The sequence below is a fragment of the Protopterus annectens genome, chromosome 1.part0 (genome assembly GCF_019279795.1).
Source record: "Protopterus annectens isolate FY-2018-M chromosome 1.part0, PAN1.0, whole genome shotgun sequence".
NCBI lineage: Eukaryota > Metazoa > Chordata > Ceratodontiformes > Protopteridae > Protopterus > Protopterus annectens.
Genome location: NC_056725.1, coordinates 545155497 through 545180491, shown reverse-complemented (window position 1 = coordinate 545180491; position 24995 = coordinate 545155497). Strand labels below are relative to the sequence as shown.

Sequence of the window (24995 nt, the reverse complement as noted above, 5' to 3'; positions counted from 1 at the left end):
CCAATGCTGCCATGGGCAAAAGGGAGTCACCAGCAAGATTTCTGGAGAATCTGTTAAATCTTGTTCAGGACTTTTGGAATAACAGGTAGGGGAGGGAAGACATACAGAAACATGAGAATGAGTGTGTGTCCACTTTCCACACCAGAGGACTAGGGACCCTGGCACAAAACTGTGGAAGCACTTTGTTTATGTGGGAGGCAAACAGATCTACTTGAGGAGTACCCCATTGGTGGACAATGTCCAGAAACACATCCCTGTGAAGCAGAAGTGTCTGCCACTGAATTTTGAGATGAAGGAATGAACACTTCATGAAGGGTCAGCTAAGATCCCAAACCAGGAGTGCTAGCTGGCAAAGGAGGTAGGACTTCACCCCCCTCCCACTTGTTCACATACCAAAGGATGGGGTGATGTCTGTGAACACCATGAGAGGTCCTGGGGGAAAACAGAGGATGAAAAGTTTGCAGAGCCATCAGCAATGCCCTTCATCTCTCTGATGGTGATGTGCTCCCTTCTGTTGAAGAGGAGACCAAATGCCCTGAAACTTGAAAGAGCTGTGAGCTGCACCTCCTCCCACAACTGAGGTATCAAGTTTGGTTTTCTGCTTCTTTTTAAGAGGAACATCAGCCCTGTGAAACATGGAGGGACTGGACAAAAGCCTACATTCAATGACGTTCGTGTCAGTATGTCCTCCCTTACTAAAATTTGTAGAATACCTCGAGGGCCTTTGAAATGATTAACCACAGTTCCCAGTTTGTCCAAAGTGAGCAGCTGCCAAGATGATGGCTCCATGATCGCCTATTGCCTCACCAAATGCCCTGAACCTTGAAAGAGCTGTGAGCTGCACCTCATCCCACATCTGAAGTATCTGTGAACAACTCCTGAACTGGGAGAGGTGGATGAAAAGAAGGCCTGGATTTAGGGACAGTTGCTGAATCCACCATTGCAATTCTTTCTTTAGGCAGGATAGAAGAGGAACTAGAAAATATGGAGGATGTGCATGCTGTTGCCACACTGATTTTAGGAACCACTGGAGCTTCCTCATGTGAGGTTTGGCTAGAGGGCACATGGGAATAGTGGATGCCATAAACGCCACAATTCTCAAATACTCCCTAGCCATAATGGAGGGCAGGAAAAGAAGATTCTGGAAATAAGCAAGTGCCTCAGCCTTTGGAAGAGACAGGGATGCCAGCATAGACACTGTCTGTATCCTGCACCCCAGGAACACCTGGCCCTGAGGAGGAGTCAGAGAAATCTTTTTGAAATTTATAGTGAACTTCAGGCCTTGCAGAAGAGAAATGGCAAAGTGGAGATTTTGCAACAAAACCTCTGGTGAGAGTGCCTGATATAGGAGGTCATCCAGACAGGGGAAGATCTGAATCCCCTAAATCTGCAAAAGGCAGTCACAGGTTCTAGGCATATGGCAAATACCCTTGGAGCAGTAGAAAGGCCAAAGGGCAAAGCAGAGAACTGAAAATGCAAGGAAGCAACAGAAAAACATAAAAACTTCCTGAAAAGGGGATGAATAGGAATATGGAGGTAAGCATCCCTGATATCCAGAGAAACAAGGAAGGCCTGAGGTAGGAGAGGAACAATGTTTAAAGTGAAAACATTTGGAAAGTGGGCAGCTTCAGGAAGGTGTTTAGATAACAGAGATCCCAAATGGGTCTCCAAGTGCCTTCTTTTCTTGGAACCAGAAACATTCTGGAGTAAAATCCCTTCCCTCCCTGGGCATCAGGGAATTCTTTAACAGAGCCTTCAGCCTGAAGTTCCTGAATAACCTCTGGAAAAAGACGTAACTCATCTTGAGAAAGTTGAGAAATGCCCATGAAGGGAGGTAGAGATTTCCAAACCATGAAGTAGCCTAGGCAAATAATGAACAGGACCCAAGAGTTTTGGGTAATGTGTGAACAAAGAGTAAAAGAGACAGACAGATGAAGAGAAAGAGGAATGTGACTGGGAAGAGCGTGGTAGTCAGACAGGCCCTGTTTTGTCAAAGAAGGTCTGCTTCTGAAGAGGAGTACAATGAGTGGGCTTACCTAGAGGAACTCTTTTACCTCCTATCTTACTTTTTTGCTGAGGTCAAGGCTGCCTATGAACAAAGGCAAACTTAGAAGGATAAAGAATACCTGTGTAAAATCTTACTGTAACCATGGATGTCCTTCTCTTCTATATTGCAGTATTCTTAACATGGGGGATTCACTGCCAAAGGTGGTCCCAATGTTCAGCCAATATAAAAAAAGACTAACACTGAAAGGTACATAGGATGTCGCATGTAGGCCAGCAGCTGGTGTAGGCCATAAAAGTGATGTCCACATGTACCATCCTCAGAAGTGAACCCCCTAGTAAGAACACCAGCCTTAGGAGCAAAGAAGGTAAAGCAAACATCCAGGGAAAAAGACAAAAATGAGGGGGAAGGTGGGAAGGTTAGAATACTGCAACACAGAAGAGAAGGACATCTATGGTTATACTAAGATTTTACACATATATTCAATCTCCTTCTATTCTTATGCTGCAGTATTCATAACATGAGGGAGAATAACAAAGCTCATGAAGAAGAAAGGGAGGGAGAAGGAACAGAGGTGCTTTCTAAAAAGCCATGGAGAATGGCTCTAGCAAAGCCAGCACTAGATTTGGAGATGACATCCAATTTATGTCTAGTGAAGGTATGAACAGAAGACTAGGTACCCGCTTCCAAGAAGGTGTTATCATCCAAACCTTTAAAAAAAGCACCTGAAGAAGCCACAGCTCTCGTAGAATGAGCCTTAACAGGAGTAGAAATGCTCTTACCATGAGAAACACAGCAAAAGGAAATAATCCTAAAAATCTGCTTGGAAACAGGCTTTCCCAGAGCCCTGGGATGAAAAAAAACAAAAAGCTGATCAGATTTCCTGACAGCCTAAGTTTTATTCAAGTAAAATCTGAGTTGTCTATGCACATCCAAGGTGTGTAAAACTGTCTCATTAGATTATTGTGGAGAGGGGAAAAAAGTGGGCAAATGAATAGATTGCTTAAGTGACAACTCATTCACAACACTGGGCACAAAAAAAGGGTTAGTACGCAAGGAAACCTTATCCTTATGGAAAACCAGGAAGGGAGGAGAAGCCATCAAGGCTTGAAGTAAGGACACAACAGGCTGTCCTCAGCAAATATGGCAAGTGCACGGCAACAAAAACTAATGTAATAGTCAAAAATGAAAAGCCAATGCAGAGTGGTGTGTAGAATACAAATGTAATATGGCAACAGACCTGTTTCGGCAAAAATGACATAGCCTTCTTCAGTGTTACCAAACATGTAATTTTTGCCAAAACCGGTCTGTTGCCACATTAAATTTGTATTCTACAAACCACTCTATGCTGGCTTTTCATTTTTGACTATAGAAGTAAGGACACCCTCGTGGCTGAAGTGATGGCAAACAATAACACAGTCTTCTAAGTACAGTGTTGCAGGGAAGTTGTAGCTGCAAGTGCAGACCGAGCCATAGTGAGTTTTTGCAAGACAAAATTGAGGTCCCGAGGAAGAAGAACAGGCTTCCTGGAAGGTCTGATGTGAAGGAAGACTTTAGGGAAGATTTTAACCTCCAATTTAGAGGCCAAAGGAGAAGACAAAGGCAACCAAGCAGAAATGGTTGACAGATGAGCTTTCACAAAGGAATAAAGCCAACCCAGCCTTCAGCAGTTCTCAAAAGTAAGGTAAAACGAGAGGTAAAGCCATAGTAAGTAGAGGTCCAGTTTACGAGAAAGACGCCAGATGTAAAACCTCTTCTGTTTGGATAAGTAAGATTTCCTAGTATTGGGTTTTCTGGCCTCTTGCAGAACCCTAAGCACTTCCTTTGAAAAGAGGAGTCTGAAAGCAATCAGAAGCCTATCACAAACGGTGTCAGATGTACAGCTGACAGGTGTGGGTTTACGAGAAATCTCTTGTCTTGTGTGAGATCCACCCTGTGAGATAACTTGTGATGACGACCCTTGGCTAAATGCAGAAGAAGAGGGAATCAATGCTGTCTTGGCTAAAATGGAGTCACCAGCAAGATTTTTGGTTTGTCCTGCTGAATCTTCATCAGAATTTTCTGAACAAGAGGGAAGGGGGGAATGCGTAGAGAAATGTCCCCTTCCATGACAAAAAAAGGATGTTCATTTTCCACAATGAAGAGTCTGGCACAAAACTTTGTAAACTGTCTGTTCAGAAGGGAGGCAAACAGATGTACTTGAAGAATAAGAACAAAATTAAGATCCCAGGAAGGTGGAATAGGCTTTCTTGGGAGGTCTGACATGAAGGACGCCTTTAAGAAATTACTTGATCTGAAACCTAGAGGGCAGAGGAGGAGTGAATGGCAGACAAGCAGAGATGGCTGAAAGGTGAGCTTTAACAGAAGAAGATTAAGCCAATCCAGCATGGGGCAATTCACACAAATAAGACAACCAGGGGATCTCCACAGAAAGTAGATCCTGGTTATGAGCAAGACAGCAAACAGCACATCTCTTCCATTTGGATAAACAGGATTTCCTGGTGGTGGGTTTCTTGACCTTCTGCAGAACCCCAAGCACGCCTTGAGAAAAAAAAAAGGTGCCTAAAAGGGATCAACACCCTATCAACCACAATGTCAGTCGAAGAGTGGACAAGTGAGGATGGATGAGATATCACTTGTCTTGTGTGAGTAGGTCCACCCTGTGAGGTAACTCGTAATGATTGCCCTTGGCTAGGTGTAGAAGAGGAGGAAACCAATGCTGTCTAGACCAAAAGGGGGTCACCAACAAGATTTTGGGTGAGTCCTGCTCTATCTTGAGCAAGACCCTCTGAAAGAGAGGAAGGGGAGGGAAGGCATACAGAAACATCCTCTTCGAAGAAAAAGATAGGACGTCCACTATCGAAAGCCAGAAGACTAGGGACTATGGTGCAAAAAAAAAAAGAGGAAGTTGTCTGTTCAAAGGGGAGGCAAAATGATTTACCTGGAAAGTACCCCACAGATGGACAATGTCCAGAAACACATCTCTGTGAAGCATCTGCTTGTCAGCCTGTGTTATGGACTTGATGAGAGAGCCTACAACTATGTTCAGCTCTGAAGGAATATATGCAGCCTGAAGAGTCACTTGATACTAGAAAACCTAGATCCCAAACTTGAAGGGCTAGCCTGCAAAGAAGGTAGGACCATGTCCCTCCTTGACTTATTTTTATTTATTTAACATTTGTTTACTGGGAAAGTCCAACTTGGAACAAAGCCAACTTTTGGAAGAGGCCTGAGAAGAAACACTCCAGATGCATATCTTTGTAACATGGGAGGAAACTGGAGCACCTGGAGGAAACCCACATAGACGCAGGGAAAACATTCAGACTCCGCACAGAAGGCATCCCTGCCAAGAATCGAACTGGAAAACCTCTTGCTGTGAGGTGACAACACAACTGCTGCTCCACTGCCCCATCCTTGTTTGTTGATTTATCACATTACTGTGGTATTGTCTGTAAAGACTTTGAGAGGCCCAGGAAGAAAAACAGACCAAAAGGCCTGAAGGACAAAAAGGACAGCTCTCAGCTCCTTGAAACTGACATGGTCTGACCTCTGATGAGGGGGGGCTAGATACCCTAGACCCTGAGGGGACTAAAAGTCGTCCCCCACCCTGTGTCTAAGGCATCTGAAAAAAGTTGCTGGGGACTGGGTGCTGAAAAGTAAGTCCCTGATTGACAGTCAGCTGATGCATCCACCACAGAAGCTCAAGCTTGAGACATGGAAGAAGAGGAGCTAGAAATCTAGAGGATAACAAGTACTGGAACCATATTGACTTCAGGAAAAGAACAGTTTTGTACCTACCATAAATGTAGATGTTCAAGTGCTAATACAGCTGCAGTAATCACAGATGGGTTCTCTGCCGTCAGGTGGTCCCTCGGTCGGCCGAATTCCAAAGTCTAGGTCTGGCGTCGGTTGTTGTCTCTTTCTCTCCTGACGTCAGTGAGGCCGGAGTATATAAGACACAGCCGACGCCATGTTCTTCAGTCTTTCTTGCCCCAGATGTCAGGTGCCCCCAGAAGGAAGGCAATACATAAATTATGTTTCTATGTATATACAAGCAATGCAATATAATCCAAAATCAGTAGTTGCAAGCAAATAAACCATAGAAGGATAACCCAGTCAGGTTGTATGAAGATGGTGTTAGGCCCCATGCCTTTACCAAGTGGGGAAGGAGGGAGGGAAACCTGTACGGCAGCTGTATTAGCACTCGAACATCTACATTTATGGTAGGTACAAAACTGTACTATGTTCATCGTGCATACAGCTGCAGTAATCACAGATGGGTAGAGTCCCAAAGCTACGACGGGTGGTAGGTACTAGGAGGAACTGGGCTGAGCCAGAATGCCCTGCAACACAGCAGTGGCAAAGCCTGCTCTAGTTCTGGAATATAAAGGCAGGTGGTAGTGTTTTGTGAAGGTATGTACAGAACTCCAAGTGGCTCCTTCCAAAATATCTTTGGTAGGAACTCCTCTGAGGAAGGCTGTAGAGGTAGCTGTGGCCCTGGTGGAGTGTGATCTGATACCAGTAGGAACAGATTTCCCATGATAGGAATAACAAAACCGTATGCAGTGGCCTATCCACTTTGAAATAGTCTGTTTGGTAACTGGCTTCCCTTGAGCCCCTACAGCATAGGACACAAAGAGTTGTTCTGAATTCCTGAAGGACTTTGTTCTGTCCAAATAATAACGTAGCTGCCTATGGATATCTAAAGAGTGTAGCCGCCTTTCCCCTTTGTTTTGAGGATTGGGGTAAAAGGTAGGTAGGTGTATGGCTTGATTTAAAGCTAACCTGGATACCACTTTAGGCATAAATGACGGGTTGGTACGAAGGGAAACCCTGTCCTGATGGAAAATGAGAAAGGGCTGCACCGCCATGAGGGCCTGTAGTTCCGAAACCCTACGAGCTGAAGTGATAGCCAGAAGGAAGGCTGTTTTCCAGGACAAATATTGCAAATCTGTTGAGGCAGCTGGTTCAAAAGGGGGCAATGTTAATTTTTCTAGTATGTAATTAAGATCCCAGGCTGGTATTGGTTGTTTCCTTGGTGGTCTTATATTCTTAGCCCCTCTGAGGAACTGTCGTAAGAGTGGGTGAGAAAATAAAGGAGGATCCGTGTTGAATTCTGCAGAAATGGCTGAGGCATGGATTTTTATGGAAGAAAATGATAGTCCACTGTTCAGCAGGTCTGTTAGATACTGTAATACTTGAGGCAAGTTCAGTTTTCTGGGGTCCTGGCCTTTTTTCTCATTCCAAGAGCAAAACCGCTCCCATTTTGCGGAGTAAGCTTTTCTAGTAGATGGCCTTCTGGCCTCCAAAATGACATCCTGCACATCCCTGGAGAGTAGGGTCTGTTGTGGTGTTAAGGAATTTTCCATGCAGCGAGATTGAGTGTTTTCAGCTGACTGTGAAAAGTTTTGTAGCTGTGCTGAGTCAGCAGAAGAGGAATTAGAGGCAGGGACCAGGGAGGAGTATGTGTTAGGCTCCTCAGGAGTGGGTACCAGTGTTGCCTTGGTCAATCTGGAGCAATCAGTATCATCTTCGGTCTGTCTGCTCTTGCTTTCAAAAGCACCTTGGGCAGAAGAGGCACAGGTGGGAATGCGTAAACTGTCCATGCTGTCCAACTGAATGAAAGGGCGTCCACTCTCCAAGCCTTTGGATGAAAAGTCCTCGAACAAAACTTTTCCAATTGATGATTCCTGTGGGAGGCAAAAAGATCTATGTCTGGCCTCCCCCACGCTTGGATTATCTCTGTAAACACCTGATGATGTAAGTTCCATTCGTGTGGATCTGTCATATTTCTGCTTAGATTGTCTGCCAGCGTGTTTTCCAATCCTGGCAAGTACTGTGCTTGAAGTTCGATTTGCCATTCCAGAGCCAATTTCCAAAGAGTCATGGCTAGTCTGCACAAGGGGTATGAATGTGTTCCTCCTTGTTTGTTTATGTACCACATTACTGTGGTGTTGTCTGTTCTTATCAGTAATTGTCCTGGATGCAGGAAGTCCTTGAAAGCTGTAATTGCATTTATTACTGCTAGCATTTCTTTTTGATTGATGTGCAGGTGCTTTTCTTTTTGGGACCATTTGCCCTGGATGCACCTGTCCGTCGTGTGCGCCCCCCAAGCGTAATCTGAGGCGTTTGTTGTGATAACTTGCTCTGCCTGAGGCTTGCAGAATGGGAGGCCTTCGTTTGCTTGACATGCTTGGGACCACCATAGAAATTCCTTTTGCAAACATGGGATTATTGGTAGTATTGTTTCCAAACTGTGACTGTGTTGAGACCATAGGTTTTTTAGGTACCATTGAAGTTTCCTCATATGCAGCTTTGCACATGGGATTAAAAGAATGCAAGATGCCATGAATCCCAGAGCCTGCAGGATTTTCCTTGCAGTAAGCCTGGTACTTTTTGCTAGTATTTTGAAGTACTGAGATAGTTGCCCTTGTTTTTCTGGCGTAAAATAGGCCATCTGGGTGTTTGTGTCCAAGTTGGCACCCAGGAAGGTTATTTTCTGAGATGGTGTTAGCCTTGATTTCGCTTTGTATCCCAGAGCATGCAATAGCCGTGTCACATATGTCAGATGTTCCAGAAGTATGTGCTTGCTGTCCGCTTGGATCAGGCAGTCGTCCAAATAAGGGTAAATTTGTATCCCTTGAAGTCTGCAGTAGGCAGTCACTGATGCCAGGCACTTTGTGAATACTCTGGGCGCAGTAGATAAGCCAAAGGGCAATGCAGAGAATTGATAGCGGATTGAACCTGCAAGAAATCTGAGGTATCTTCTGCAGCTTTGTCTGATTGGGACATGCAGGTATGCCTCCTTGAGGTCCAATGTTACCAGCCAAAACACCTTGCCCAGCATGGGAAGAAGTTGCTGTAATGTGAGCATCTTGAATTTTGGTACGAGTAGAAATGTGTTTAAGATGGATAAGTCCAAAATGGGTCTCCAGTCGGTTCCTTTCCTTGGTACCAGAAAAAGCCTTGAATAAAAACCTTGACCTTGTTCGTGAGAAGGTACCTCTTGAATAGCTCTCATGCTTAAGAGCTTTGAAATTTGTAGTTGTGCCTCTGCCCTTTGAGTCTGTGGCAGGTTTGGCATGCCTCTCATTTTTGGAAGAGTGTGGAAATGAAATTTGTAGCCTCTGTTTATAATGTCCAGGATCCATTTGTCTGTTGTGACAATATGCCAATTGTTTGCAAATAATGCTAGCTTTCCTCCCAAAGGTGCTGCCAGCTGAGACGTGCTTGGCATGGAAATGAGGGAGTCATTGGGTTTGCTTCCTGTATTGTTGTGCACTGTCCTCGCCACCTCTTGGTGCTGGAGTTTGCCATTGTCGTCCTCTATATGATCCTTGTGATTGCCCTCTGCCCCTTGTGTGTCTGTATCTACCTCTTTGGGGCTTGTCAGTGGCTGGAAAGGACCAGTTCTTTGAAGGCCAATTTCTGCTAAAACGTGGTGGTTGGACCTGGAAAAAGGTTTTGACAGTTTGCATGGATTTGGCTTTTTCTTCCATTTTCCGTAATATCTCCTCAGCATTAGTACCAAACAGCACATCCTTTTGTAAAGGAGCATCTAGAAGTTTAGCTTTCACATGATCAGGCAAGTTTTGTTCTAAGCCAAGCATGTCTGCGAATGACTGATCCCGTAGCAGCCGCTCTACTTGAAGCCTCTAGGGCATCATAACCACATTGTAAAGTGTGTTTACCCACTTGCTCTGCACTATGCATCATATCCTGTAACTCCTTTAAATCTGGATGTTCAGGTTGAGACATTTTGTTCCTTAATTGTGATAACAGGAACTGTTGATATTTAAGCATATGAAACTGACAATTTAAGGCCCTCATGGCTAGGGTGGCCGAGGTACATACCTTTTTACCCCACCTTTCTAAAGATCTTGATTCCCTTTCTGCAGGAAGTGGATTCTTGGCAGTGGAGGCCTTCAATCCCTTGGGGCCTTGTGAAATGGTTTCAGGGTCAGCATTATGGCTTTTGAAGAGAAATTGGTGAGAGCTGGGTACTCTGTAATACCTATCAGGTTTGACTGGTGCAGGAGGCAGAGAATCCGAGTTAAGGCAAGCCTCCGAATAGACATCATCCAGTATGTCCAAAACAGGGGGTATAGCCAGAGGTCTGTGTTGAGGTAACAAAAGACATTCCCTAAGTCTTTTCTTGGAATCTGAAAAGTCTTGGCCTTCCCAATGGAAGTGTTCCCTCAAGGTGTGCAAGGTTTTCCCAAAGGAAAAATCCTCAGGAGGGGATACAGAAGGGATGGACTGTTCTGCATCCGAATCCTCAAAAGGAGAGTAAGAGTGTTCCTCTGCATCAGAACGTTCTGATAAAATGGATCCCTGATCAGAAGAGGGGGAATCTTCCTCCACTCTGGGTCTCTTGTCTGGAGGGGGTTGAGAACCTCTGATAATAGTAATTAAATCCTCAGCCATTTTAAGCATCTGTTTTTTAGGCATGGGACCTGGAGATGGGCCCTGTGCAACAGGCCTCGTGGGATGCCTGGCTGCTTTGGATTTAGTAAAGGCCTTAATTGAAAAAGAAGATGAGGGCCTAAATACACCATGGGTGGAGGTGGACCTGTCCACATTAGTAGGCTCAACATTAGCAAAGGCTTCGGTTGTAGTCTGGGAAAGGGCCGAGGTCCCAGCGGTCTCGGGTACAGAGGACACCGCCAAAGGAGTGTCGTCGGTAGTCAGGGACTGCAAAGGCGTCTCGCTGAGAACCGGACCACGTGTAGCCTGTTTTGGCGTGGTGTCGGCGGGGACCGCGGGCCTCGCGTGTCGGTCCTTTTCCTTGCGTTTTTTGGACAAAACGGTAGTTGGATTGTCCGACGACATTTTATAATCAAAAGCTTTACCAAAGTAGTGTTGGGCGAACTCCGCCCGACACTTAATAGTGCGTTTACTGAAGGTAGCGCAAAAGCGACAGCCCGAGACGTCGTGGTCTGGGCCTAAACAAGGTATGCAGAGGGAATGGAAATCCTTATGGGGTATTTGCTTCCCACAAGAAATACAATTATTAACTTTTTCTGACATTGGTCTGAGGCAAGAAAAGTTTCCCCAACGGGGTACTTAGCTTTAATGAAGACTTCGGTTTCCAAAATTTTCGTAATTCAGGAGCTGGCCGACCGGCACTTGCGAACTGCTTCTGCTTCGGGCACCGCGCAGCAAAAAAGACTGAAGAACATGGCGTCGGCTGTGTCTTATATACTCTGGCCTCACTGACGTCAGAAGAGAAAGCGACGACAACCGACGCCGGACCAAGACTTTGGAATTCGGCCAACCGAGGGACCGCCTGACAGCAGAAAACCCATCTATGATTACTGCAGCTGTATGCACGATGAACATCATAGGTTTTTTAGGTACCATTGAAGTTTCCTCATATGCAGCTTTGCACATGGGATTAAAAGAATGCAAGATGCCATGAAGCCCAGAGCCTGCAGGATTTTCCTTGCAGTAAGCCTGGTATATTTTGCTAGTATTTTGAAGTACTGAGTTAGTTGCCCCTGTTTTTCTGGCGTAAGATAGGCCATCTGGGTGTTTGTGTCCAAGTTGGCACCCAGGAAAGTTATTTTCTGAGATGGAGTTAGCCTGGATTTCTCTTTGTTGATGGTGTATCCCAGAGAATGCAGTAACCGTGTTACATATGTGCTTGCTGTCCGCTTGGATCAGGCAGTCGTCCAAATAAGGGTAAATTTGTATCCCTTGAAGTCTGCAGTAGGCAATCACTGATGCCAGGCACTTTGTGAATACTTTGGGTGCAGTAGATAAGCCAAAGGGGAATGCAGAGAATTGATAGTGGATAGTGGATTGAACCTGCAAGAAATCTGAGGTATCTTCTGCAGCTTTGTCTGATTGGGACATGCAGGTATGCCTCCTTGAGGTCCAATGTTACCAGCCAAAACTCCTTGCCCAGCATGGGAAGAAGCTGCTGTAATGTGAGCATCTTGAATTTTGGTATGAGTAAAAATGTGTTTAGGATGGATAAGTCCAAAATGGGTCTCCAGTCGGTTCCTTTCCTTGGTACCAGAAAAAGTCTTGAATAAAAACCTTGACCTTGTTTGTGAGTAGGTACCTCTTGAATAGCTCTCATTCTTATGAGCTTTGAAATTTGTAGTTGTGCCTCTGCCCTTTGATTGTGTGGCAGGTTTGGCATGCCTCTCATTTTTGGAAGAGTGTGGAATTGAAATTTGTAGCCTCCGTTTATAATGCCCAGGATCCATTTGTCTGTTGTGACAATATGCCAATTTCTTGCAAATAATGCTAGCTTTCCTCCCAAAGGTGCTGCCAGCTGACATGCTTGGCATGGAAATGAGGGAGTCATTGGATTTGTTTCCTGTATTGTTGTGCACTGTCTTCGCCACCTCTTGGTGCTGGAGTTTGCCATTGTCGGCCTCTATATGATCCTTGTGATTGTCCTCTGCCCCTTGTGCGTCTGTATCTACCTCTTTGGGGCTTGTCAGTGGCTGGAAAGGACCAGTTTTTTGAAGGCCAATTTCTGCTAAAACGTGGTGGTTGGACCTGTAAAAAAGCTTTGACAGTTTGCATAGATTTGGCTTTTTCTTCCATTTTCCGTAATATCTCCTCAGCATTAGTACCAAACAGCACATCCTTTTGTAAAGGAGCATCTAGAAGCTTTGCTTTCACATGATCAGGCAAGTTTTATTCCCTAAGCCAAGCATGTCTGCGAATGACTGATCCTGTAGCAGCCGCTCTACTTAAGGCCTCTAGGGCATCATAACCAGATTGTAAGGTGTGTTTACCCACTTGCTCTGCACTATGCATCATATCCTGTAACTCCTTCAAACCTGGTTGTTGAGGTTGAAACATTTTATTCCTTAATTGTGATAACAGGAACTGTTGATATTTAAGCATATGAAACTGACAATTTAAGGCCCTCATGGCTAGGGTGGCCGATGTATATACCTTTTTTCCCCACCTTTCTAAAGATCTTGACTCTCTTTCTGCAGGAAGTGGATTCTTGGCAGCGGAGGCCTTCAATCCCTTGGGGCCTTGAGAAATGGTTTCAGGGTCAGCATTATGGCTTTTGAAGAGAAATTGGTGAGAGTTAGGTACTCTGTAGTACCTATCAGGTTTGACTGGTGCAGGAGGCAGAGAATCCGGGTTAAGGCAAGCCTCCGAATAAACATCATCAAGTATGTCCAAAACAGGAGGTATCGCCAGAGGTCTGTGTTGAGGTAACAAAAGAAATTCCCTAAGTCTTTTCTTGGAATCTGAAAAGTCTTGGCCTTCCCAATGGAAGTGTTCCCTCAAAGTGTGCAAGGTTTCCCCAAAGGAAAAATCCTCAGGAGGAGATACAGAAGGAATGGACTGCTCTGCATCTGAATCCTCAAAAGGGGAGTAAGAGTGTTCCTCTACATCAGAATGTTCTAATAAAATGGATCCCTGATCAGAAGAGGGAGAATCTTCCTCCACTCTGGGTCTCTTGTCTGGAGGGGGTTGAGAACCCCTGATAAGAGTAATTAAATCCTCAGCCATTTTAGGCATCTGTTTTTTAGGCATGGGGCCTGGAGATGGGCCGTGTGCAACAGGCCTCTTGGGATGCCTGGCTGCTTTGGATTTAGTAAAGGCCTTAATAGAAAAAGAAGATGAGGGTCTAAAGACACCATGGGTGGAAGTGGACCTGTCCACATTAGTAGGCTCAACATTAGCAAAGGCTTCGGTGGTTGTAATCTGGGAAAGGGCCGAGGTACCAGCGGTCTCGGGTACAGAGGACACCGCCAAAGGAGTGTCGTTGGTAGTCAGGGACTGCAAAGGCATCTCGCTGAGAACCGGACCACGTGTAGCCTGTTTTGGCGTGGTGTCGGCGGGGACCGCGGGCCTCGCGTGTCGGTCCTTGTCCTTGCGTTTTTTGGACAAAACGGTATTCGGAGTGTCCGACGACATTTTATAATCAAAGGCTTTACCAAAATAGTGTTGGGCGAACTCCGCCCGACGCTTAATAGTGCGTTTATTGAAAGTAGCGCAAAAGCGACAGCCCGAGACGTCGTGGTCTGGGCCAAAACAAGGTATGCAGAGGGAATGGAAATCCTTATGCGGTATTTGCTTCCCACAAGAAATACAATTATTAACTTTTTCTGACATCGGTCTGAGGCAAGAAAAGTTTCCCCAACAGGGTACTTAGCTTTAATGAAGACTTCGGTTTCCAATATTTCCGTAATTCAGGAGCTGGCCGACCGGCACTTGCGAACTGCTTCTGCTTCGGGCACCGCGCGGCAAAAAAGACTGAAGAACATGGCGTCGGCTGTGTCTTATATACTCCGGCCTCACTGACATCAGGAGAGAAAGCGACAACAACCGATGCCGGACCTAGACTTTGGAATTCGGCCGACTGAGGGACCGCCTGACGGCAGAGAACCCATCTGTGATTACTGCAGCTGTATGCATGATGAACATCATTGTAGTTTTCTCATATGAAGCCTGGCTAGAGGTACCATAGGAATGGTGGAGCCCAAGAATCCTAGAACTCTGAGAAACTCCCTGGCCATAACTGAAACCTGAGGAAGAAGTGACAGAAAAAAGGCAATAAGAGATAGAGCTTTGGAAAGAGGCAGGGAGGCCATCATAGGGATGGTCTGGAGCCTGCAACCAAGAAACACATGATCCTGAGAAGAAACCAGGACATCATTTCTGGAATTTTATTGTAAAACCCAGGCTTTGCATGAGACAAATAGTAGAGTGAAGGTGGTGAATCAAGGTCTCGGGGGAGGAAGGCTGAATGAGTTGGTTGTTCAGATAAGGAAAGATTTAAACTCCTCTCATCCTGAAAAAAGCAAACAAAGGAGCAAGGCATTTCGTGAAAACCTTTGGAGCAGTAGATAGGCCAAATGACAAAGCATAGAACTGAAAATGCAAAGAAGAAACAGAGAAACGCAAAAACTTCCTGAAAACGGGATGAATAGGGATGTGAGGGTAAGCAATCTTGAGATCTAGAGAGACTAGGAAAGCCTGAGAAAGAAGAGGAATAAACAGGGTCTGAAGGGATAACATCCAGAAGGAAGGGATCCTGAGAAAGGTGTTGAAATGAGAGAGAACCAGAATGGGTCTTCCAGGTGCCATACTTCCTGGGAACCATAAACATACTAGAATAAAGCCCCTTCCCCTCCTGGGAAGGGGGAACAGCTTGAATAGTGCCTTGAGATAGAAGGCCCTGAAGTAGTTTTGGAAAGAAAGGAAGCTGTTCCTGAAGAGGTTGAGGGATGCCCAGAAAGGGAGGAAGGGACTCCCACACCATGAAGTATTCCTCAAGGATGATGGACAGAACCCAAGAGTCTTGAGTGATCCTTAACCAATTGGGAAGGGCTAGAGAAAGATGAAGAGATAAAGGAACTTGAGTAAGGAAAGGGGATAAAAAGTCAGATGGAACCTGGTTTGGCTTGAAAAGGAGGCTAAAACCTTTTTTACCTTTGGGGAAGGGCGATACTGTCTGCGAACAAAAGCAGATTTAGAGAAATAATTCCTTTGGAACTTAGAAACTGGAGAAACAAAAATGTGCTTCAATAACTGTAAGGTCTTCCCCTTATCCTGCAAAGAATTAAAAAGCTCAGCAGATGAAGAACCAAATATTATCAAGAGAAGCATCCAACACTTAAGCTTTAATGTCATCAGGCAAAGGTTGGTGATGAAGTCAAAAGTAAAGTCTCAAAACAGAACCAAATGCAGCAAAGAGGCATCAGTTGCATCATAATTACATTTAATAGAGTGGCAACCTACATGAGTATAATGTCCCATTCGGTATGTTCCATACTAAGCACCTACAGCAATTAGAGAGACTTCAGATGTTTCTAACAAAGAAGGGCCTCCATTATGGGACCTACACAGACTGACTAAAATCCCTGTCACTATACTCCATATCGTATAGACTTCTTAGGGGAGACTTATGCCTGGCCTACAGAGCAACCCAAGACCCAAACTTAATAAACTTACTGCATACCCATACATTAAATGGGTCTAGGGCTACCCGTTCCAGGGACATAAATATGACCTATGACTTGGACAGAACATGCTGGAGGGACAGATTTATCTCCCAACAACTGCCACGTCTTTGGTACAGGCTACCAATTCACGTGAAACAGAGCACCTCTATGACACTGTTCAAGAGGAACCTGGATGACTGGATGGGACATCATAAATTCATATTGGGGATAGCACCTACAACCCTCCTGGACATGGACAGTCATCACTAAATGCAATCTTGGGTACTGACTAGTACCTCTACGGTATTACACTGGGTTGAAACAGCTAGGCTTAAAATGACCTCTGGGTCGAGACCCTAGTAATCTTCTATGATCCTATGAGAAGTGGAGCCCAGTAGAACAAGGGCTGAGGTCTTCCCTTCAGAATCAGGAAGGTCAGAGATAGCCTAGGAAGCCTGAGAAAGAAGGGCTAAAATATACCTGGTCATATGGGTCTGGTAATTGATAGCCCGAAAGGCCAAGGTGGGAGCAGTATATACTTTCTTGCCCAGGTGTTCCATGGCTGTACTGTCCTTGTCTGAAGGAAGCAGTTTAGTATAAGGCAAAACCTTAGAGTGTTTGTCAAAAGAGACAGACACCACAGAGGGATCACCAGACGAACATTTGTAAGAAGACTTACATTCATTAGACACCTTGTAAAACCTGCCAGGTTTCTTAGGGGCTGAAGCTGAAAGTCTGGGGCCACAGAAAGCGCAGAAAAGATATCTAAAAGGGCAGCCAAGACAGGAGGTGCAGCAGAGGAATCAGGGGACAAAATCTGGAGGACCTCATAATACTTCTTCTGAATGCCAGAAACCTGACAGCAGTTCCATTTAAGTACTTTATCATAGAAGAAATAGTATGCCCAAAACAGAGATCTTCAAATTGAGAGTCTGGGCTAATAGAGTCTTCTTCAGAGTCATAACACAAGGGAGAAGGGATCTCAGAGGAATATGCTAAAGACTCTTTCCCAGAATACAAGTCCTCATCAGAGTAGTCCTGCTCTCTGAGCCTCTTGAATGGGGTAGACGACAAAGGGGGAGCAGGTACAGAAAGTCACTGGGGAGGATTCAATGCCATCAAATGCATTAATTTCTGGGTAAAATTCTGCCAATCATGCTTGGGATCTTTAGGAGTAGAGGAAATAAGCATGCTTGTTTTTTGGTTTCTTCTTTTGAGTTATGTCTACCCTAATCACCCGAAGAGGTTCAGACAGACCCTTGCCTACATTCAATTAATGCTGTAGGAATCTCCTCCCTGACAAGTATTTGCAGAACACCCCTGAAATCCTCTGAAATGATCAGCTGAGGTTCCCCCTCAACATTCAGAAAAGACATCCGCAGAGCCTCTGAGGACACGTGAGAAGACCAATCCATGCTGGCATCCAATACGGTCACAGCAGAGGAATCCAATGTAATAACTGCGTGATCCTCTGGGCCTTCTCCAGCCTTGGGACAGATGTCAGGGGGGAAGTGGGACAGCAGCAGAATCAGACTCCTTTGGTCTTTTTCTTATCAGGTGGATGACCTTCAAGATGGGAGGATTCCACCATCACACCCTGAGCCAACAATTTAAGATGCTGGTTCTCCAAGTAAATGGACAGGAGGAGAGATGACTACGTAAGGTCTTAGCGACAAATACTTAGCAGACAGAGCACTGTGTATGGTAGTGAGAAGCACCAAAACAAGAGAGACAATGATCAAGAAATCCTTATGGGGAATTTGTCTCCCACACTGACATTTTCCTTTTCTCGATGACTCACAACATTGGAAAAGAAAGAAATGAAGGAAGAAACCCCAATGGGGCACTTATCTGAAACATGGCTCACTATGTAGCACACAAGAAGTGGCGTTCAGACCAACATTCAAAGAGTTTGGATTGGTGGCAAAGAAGCTCTCAGGTACGTATGTCCTTATGTCAACTTTATGCCCTACGTCTAAAGTAGGGAGCATACGCATGATGTAGGGCGGCTATAAATCCTAAGGCTTTGGTATACTGGTTGGACATTGGAATACCCAAGGCAAGGAATCCCTTTTGTGAAGAATACTGCAACAGTAATATGGAAGGGCATCAATCTTATACTTCTCTATGGAAATGATGAATAAACAGAATATTACATAAAACTAACGTGTTTTTACTAAAACACATTTTTGTGTGTGTGTGTGTGCATGCGTGTGTGTGTCCATCCACTACCCCTTTTTCCTTTTTTTGCGCATGGGGTTAGGGTGTCACTTCAACAGTGACAAACATCTAGATCCAAGGTTCATATTGCCATGTAGCTAGCGCTCGCACACACACCTATATATGAAGAAAGCAATGTCCTTGGGTCAGATAGCCAAACATTACTGACACCTCAAAGTAACAGTCATGCCCTTTCCACTTCAGGACAGAACTAATGAGTTACCAAGGTATAACATTTTATGCATGAAGTACAACACATTTTAATATTTCTAAATCTGAAACAGAAAAGATGTCTTACCCATCCTCTATTCCTGGCTGCAAATAAAGATGTGCATGGACAGGTCTAAGTCGCTGAATGACATGAATGCAAAGACGCTGGAACATCTACAAAGGTCAACATATGTGCAAAATAAATTAGATAACATTGTCATGGGCAAACCAAGGAAAACTGGATTATGTTCACTTGTTTTTTCCAACATCCTTTATTCACACTGAACAAACTCAAAATCACACCTTTCAAAAACATAATTAAAAAGAAAATTTGGAACTTTTGAACATAATGCTGAACTGAAAAAAAATATATATATCATACAACTGTGCAGGTTTTCTTTAAATTATCTGCATTATAGTGCAGCCTTAAACATACTTTAATATGGACCCATCCTCCAACTACCCTATGCTCTTAGAGTGCTTCAACAGGTTTGTAAATTTGCACTAATTTGTAGCCACAGTAGCCACTTATAGGAGTGCTGAAATTTAAGGTGTTTCTTTTAAGCCTCTTGTCTCAAGTTTATAAACTTCAGAAATCATTTCAACTACCTCTGTCTTTTCTGGAGATGCTCTCTGCTTCCTTCTATGAGTGACTGCTTTCTCAGTGACAAGCAGCAGCAAGTCCACTAGATTACATTCACGTCTAGATCAGTTGTCTAAATGAAAACCATCTAGGTAATATATTTGCTTATTAAGATGCCATCTATCACTCATAATGAAAATCCCAAGGCTATCATCTCCTGTTTGAAATGACACCTCCTAGAACATGTTATCCCAAGCACCTACCATTCCTTCACTGCTCTCCAGGAAACATTCAGGCTAACCACCTTCACATACAGAAATATTTGTGACACCTGTTAGACCAAATCTTAACGAGTGTCACACACACAAACATGCGCACCTAGGAATTATGCATCTATATTATATATATATATATATATATATATATATATATATATATATATACATATATATATATGTATATATATAATGCCAATTATTATCTATTAAATGGACTTGCAAGAATTCACACCATCTTCTCTGCATCTGGATCACACACTCTCTCTCCGTTGGATTGCATCATATGATTATAAAGCCTGGTTACTAACCTAGCCTTCCCCTGTACCATTTCTTGGCTTTTCAGTTAGGAATATTTTGCTCAAAGGACCTCATATATATATATAAATCACCATAAATTGCTCTTGGAAAACTGCCAAAGTTTAAAAAAAAAAAATCTTTTTTCAACTTATACCAATATTACAAAATCATCCCTCCTTCCTAGTAAAAACCTGCAGATATTGTGAGACCAGACGCCCTTCAGATCCTCCTTACAGGTTGAAGAAGCCTTATCTTGTCCTCTTGTAATAAAGTTAACTTGAACCAATCCCATGTTTGTTATACTACTGCTGTTATATCCAACCTGTTTATTTTCTCCAAAAGTAAAACAGCAAGATACTCCCCATTCTCTCTCTCTAACACCTCTAATAAATCCTTCCCATCCATTTCAAAATCAGGATGCAACTATTTGCCAAGAATATGAAGCTGTGTTGCTCTACAATACAGCACTATATCTGAAGGCCCATCCCACCATGTTCTATAGTCAGTGAGATTTTTTTAATGCTACTCTGTGTTTTCTGTTTTGACAGATAAACTGAAGACTCATACTTCTAACAGCAGATGGCGCAGTGGTGCAGTGGTAGCAGTCACCTCACAGCAAGAGGTTCTCCGGTTCGATGCTCAGCTGGAGTGCCTTCTGTGCAGAGTCTGCATGTCCTCCCTACGTTCGTGTTGGTTTCTTCCAGTTTCCCCCTACATTTCAAAAACAAGCATCTGGAGCATTTCTCCCCGGGCCTCCACTGAAAATTGGCTTTGTTCCAAGCCGGACTTTCCCGGTAAACTAATGTTAAATAAATAAAAAAATAAATAAAATATTTATTTTACCTATCTGTACTAACAGTCTTAATACTCCAGTCAAACTCCACATGAAAAGTCTTTCAATTCATTGTTTCTAATCCTTGTAAGAAACTTCCACTGTCCATCTTTAATTAACAGATCAGTAAGAATACCTAAACATTTAATAGCTTTATGGCCCCAGAGGAATGGGTATTTTTTTCTGCAAACTATGTACAGGCTCATAATTACATACCCTGAGCATTTCTCAAAATTTTTTTTTAACAACTGTATAATTTATAACCAAAGCAGACGAAACACTGTATGTTAAACCAGTAAAGCACCAAACGGTCCAGGAAGCAGCAGCTGAAAACGGCTAAACAGAAAACTTTTTATTAAATTCTCACTCACAAGCACTTTCACCCTGACTCAATTGCAGGGCTTTTTCAAGTGTAACACAAACACCACAAATACCACTCCCATTTAAATATCCCCATACACAAAAAGGCGCCAAAAAAGTTTAAAGTGATGCACACAAGTCCTGTATCAGTAAACATTCATAATGCTTCAAATCAAGAATTACCAATATTGAAAAGTTCCCTTAACGGGATCACAAATAAGGAAGTTGTAAGTAAAAGCAAAAACAGTTTTTCACTAGTCCCTCCACATCCTAATTTCATTATTATTTTAAAATATACAATAGTCCTAAAAATTTATTGTGAATGTAGAAATACTACCACATTAATATATATTAATATTTAAAGTTTAAAAATAAGAAGTTATGTACTCACCAAAACGTTCCATCTGACTAGGTATCTTCATTTCTCTGCAACCTTTGGGTATCAGATCCGATCTCGGATCCGAGCCGGCAACTTATTTCACAGCTAGTAGATCCGAGCTCCTAGCTCCTCCCCTTACCCATAACCCCCTAACCGTGACTGACCTCAAATCAAGTTTGCCCATATATAAGCAGCTAACAGACTAGATACGTCCTGAAGGAACTAAGGAAGGGACATCCAGACTAAAATCCGAAGGTCAGGGGGAAGGAGGGGGGGGATGGTTGCAGACAAATGAAGATACCTACTCAGATGGAACGTTATGGTGAGTACATAACTTCTTAATCTGAAGTTGGAACTTCATTTGTCAGCAACCTTTGGGACAGAGTCCCCAGCTACCTAGATCTTGGGTGGCCTTCATGGAAGGATGTTCCGGAGCACTGCGGAGCCAAAGGATGCTCTCCCTCTGGAGATAACATCCAGCTTATAATGGTTAATAAAAGTATGGGATGAGGACCAAGTAGCTGCAGAGCAGATATCATCCAACGACACTCTAGACCTAAAGGCAACAGAGGTAGATATAGAACGAGTAGAATGTGCACGTACTGCCTGAGGTGCGGGCCTTCCAGAACTTTCGTAGGCCAAGAGAACGCACTGTGATATCCATCGTGACAAAGTGACTTTAGAAACAGATTTGCCTAAGTTAAATTTGGCAAAGGAGATGAACAACTGGTCAGATTGTCTATGACCAGCCGTCCTATGAATGTAGAAGCGCAGTTGCCTGTGCACATCTAACGAATGCAATTTGTATTCTCCTTTGTTTTGATATTAAGGAAAGAAGACAGGCAGGTTAACAGATTGATTGATATTCGCCACTGAGGCCACCTTAGGAAGAAATGAGGGATTGGTCCTGAGGTATACTCTTATCCTGGTGGAAGGCCAAGTACGGGGGTTTTGCACAAAGGGCCTGAAGCTCGGAAACTCTTTTCGCTGAAGTAATAGCGACCAGGAACGCCGTTTTCCAGGATAAGTACTTAAGATCAACCGAAGCGGCAGGTTCAAAAGGGGGAGCTGTCAAGGCCTGTAAGACTAGTGGATAAATCCCAAGGGGGTACAATGTCTTTGATAGGGGGTCTGAGCAAGAAAGTACCCTTGAGAAAGGTTTTGAACAATTTTGCCGTGATCAAAGGCCCTGATTCATGTCCCACATGGTAATGAGAAATAGCTGCTAGATGAACCTCGACCGTTGAGCAGCTAGCCCCCTGATGAAAAAGACCTGTAAGGAACACCAACACCGTCGGCAACGGTGCTGTGAAGGGATCTAAATTATGATGCTCCGCCCAGATGGAGAAATGCTTCCACTTACTGTGATAGACCCTTCTAGTGGAAGGTTTGTGTGCCGATACTAGTATGGCTTTAACTGGGGAAGCGATACCGGGAGTCCTGACTAGGAGTGGAACTGGAGCACCCAAGCTGTCAGCTTTAGGCTGTCCAGATTCGGGGTCGGGAGACCTAGTGGGAGAGATATTAGATCCGGTAGGGGATCCAGAATCCAAGCAGGATTCACCAGGTGAGACCACAGGTAAGGGAACCACGTTTGACAAGGCCAGAATGGGGCAATGAGGATCATTCTGCTCCCCAACCGACTGGCTTTCTGTATGAGTTTCAGCATCAGGGGTAAAGGAGGATACGCATAAAGCAGACCGGGAGGCCAAGCATGCACCAGAGCGTCTCTCCGGGATTCCCCGAAGGGGGAATTAGAGCAAAGTAGCTGTTGCATTTCGTATTTGAGGGAGAGGTGAAGAGATCGCAACAGGGTTGCCCCCACACGGCAAAAATCCGCTTCGCTACCTGGGGATTGAGAGACCACTCGTAAGGTGAAATGATGGTGCGGCTGAGTCTGTCCGCTAGTATGTTGGACCGTCCCGGAATGTGCGTTGCATCAAGAAAGCAGTTGGTGGAGATTGCCCATTCCCACACTCTCATGGCCTCTCGACAGAGAGGCTAGGACCTGGTTCCCCCCTGTTTGTTGATGTACCAGACAACTGACATGTTGTCCGTCTGTATAGCAATAGTTCCTACAGGAAGAAGGTTGTGAAGTGCCTGCAACGCCAAGAGCACCGCCCTCATCTCCAGAACATTTATACGCAAAAAGGTCTCTGTGTCGTTCCACGTGCCTTGGACCGTCCTGCCTGAGCAATGCCCCCCCCACCCGAGGCGAGAGGCGTCCGTGGTCACTGTGGCGAGGAGGAGAGGCGTGGAGAAGGGACGTCCCGTATGGAGGTCCGGGGAGTGGAGCCACCACAAGAGAGCCCTCCTGCAAGCCCTGTTGAGGGGAATAGGATGGCTTAGGGGGTGGTTTAGAAAGGACCACTGGACTTGAAGGGTCCACTGCAGGACCCTCATGTTGAGATGAGCCAACGGCAGAAGAGTGATTGCCGCCGCCATGGAACCTAGAGCCCTCAGGACCAACTCCGCTGGTGGAGCTTCTAATTGGAGGATGGCCCGCACATGAAGCCACTGGGTTTGCAGTGGTTTCGCAGTCAGGAATGCTAGACAGTATCTCATGTCTACTTTGGCTCCTATGAACTCTATCATCTGGGTCGGCGCAAGAGAGGACTTGTCCATGTTGATAGTGATGCCCAGCCTGGGGGCAAGTAGAAGGAAGTAGTCCCTGGCTGAGCAGAGTAGATGCCTTGTTGGGGCGGTCAGGAGCCAGTCGTCCAGGTATGGAAAAACCTGTATTCCCTGGAGTCTCAGGTGGGCCGCTATCACTGCTAATACTTTGGTAAACACCCTGGGGGCTGTGGTGAGACCAAAGGGAAGGACCCTGAACTGGTAGTGACTGGCTCCCAGCCGGAAGCAGAGAAACCTCCTGGATCGTCTGTCCATCCTAATGTGGTAGTACGCATCCTTGAGGTCTATTGAGCACATCCAGTCGTTCTCCCGCAGAAGGGGGAGGATGGATTGAAAGGTGACCATCCGGAATTTTTGTTTGGTTACTAACAGGTTCAAAGAAGAAAGGTCGAGGATTGGCCTTAAGTCCCCCGTCTTTTTTGGCACCAAAAAGAACCTGGAGTAAAACCCTAATCCGAACTGGCCTGGGGGGATGGGTTGGATGGCTCTTTTTTTCTAGGAGCTGCCGAATCTCTGCAGCTGCCACCCTCCCTCTGATCGGGTGGTACATCGGGGAGGTTTCTGATTTTGGGAACGTGATACAGGGGAATGTGGTAACCTTTGGATATGATGCGAAGCACCCAGCGATCCGTTGTGATGGACTCCCAATTTGCCAGGTGCCTCGAGAAACGCCCCCCGACTGCCTCTAGAGTGGAGCAGTCGGGCCACCCCTCAGGGTTGCTGCGTGGGCCGATCAGAGAAGGATTCTCTGGACCCCAAATTTTTCGGGCCCCCTCTGCCTCTAGGGCGGCGTCCTCCCTGTCCTCCTCTGCCACGGAAGGACTGGTTGTCCGGAGCAGGTTGGGAATGCTGCGATTTCCGGAACCACATCTTCTTCTGTCCCTTTTGGTTCTTGGAGAAGGACCTCTGGGGAGCAGAGAAGCGGACTCCGACGGCAGACAGCGTCTTCCCATCCTTTTCGCTCTGGACTAAAGTCTCGCGAACAGTCTTGCCAAATAAGGCAGAACCATCAAAAGGGGCATTCACAAATGACGCCTTGAAGGGTTCCGCGAAGTCACAGTGTCAGAGCCAGGCCTGACGTCTCATGACTAGGCCTGCTCTGCTGGCTCTAGCGGCTCCCTCAGTGGCATGGGATAAAAGCCGCATAGAGGTATTCGATATTGATCTTAGAGTGGCCATGCGAGTAGAATACAACTGCTTGTCTTCCGCTGACATGGACTCCGGGGGGGGGGGGGGTAGGGGGGAGAAGCGTACTTTTTGATAAGG

General features: G+C 45.0%; 1 protein-coding gene across 1 annotated transcript in view; it reads right to left on the bottom strand.

The window, feature by feature from the left end:
- The window catches only part of USP34 (ubiquitin specific peptidase 34), a gene marked incomplete in the record, with an annotated part of 5849982 nt that overhangs the window by 819845 nt on the left and 5005142 nt on the right, over positions 1-24995 (bottom strand). The window contains 1 exon segment of the mRNA XM_044061224.1: positions 18455-18540. Coding sequence (XP_043917159.1) covers positions 18455-18540 — 86 coding nt within the window.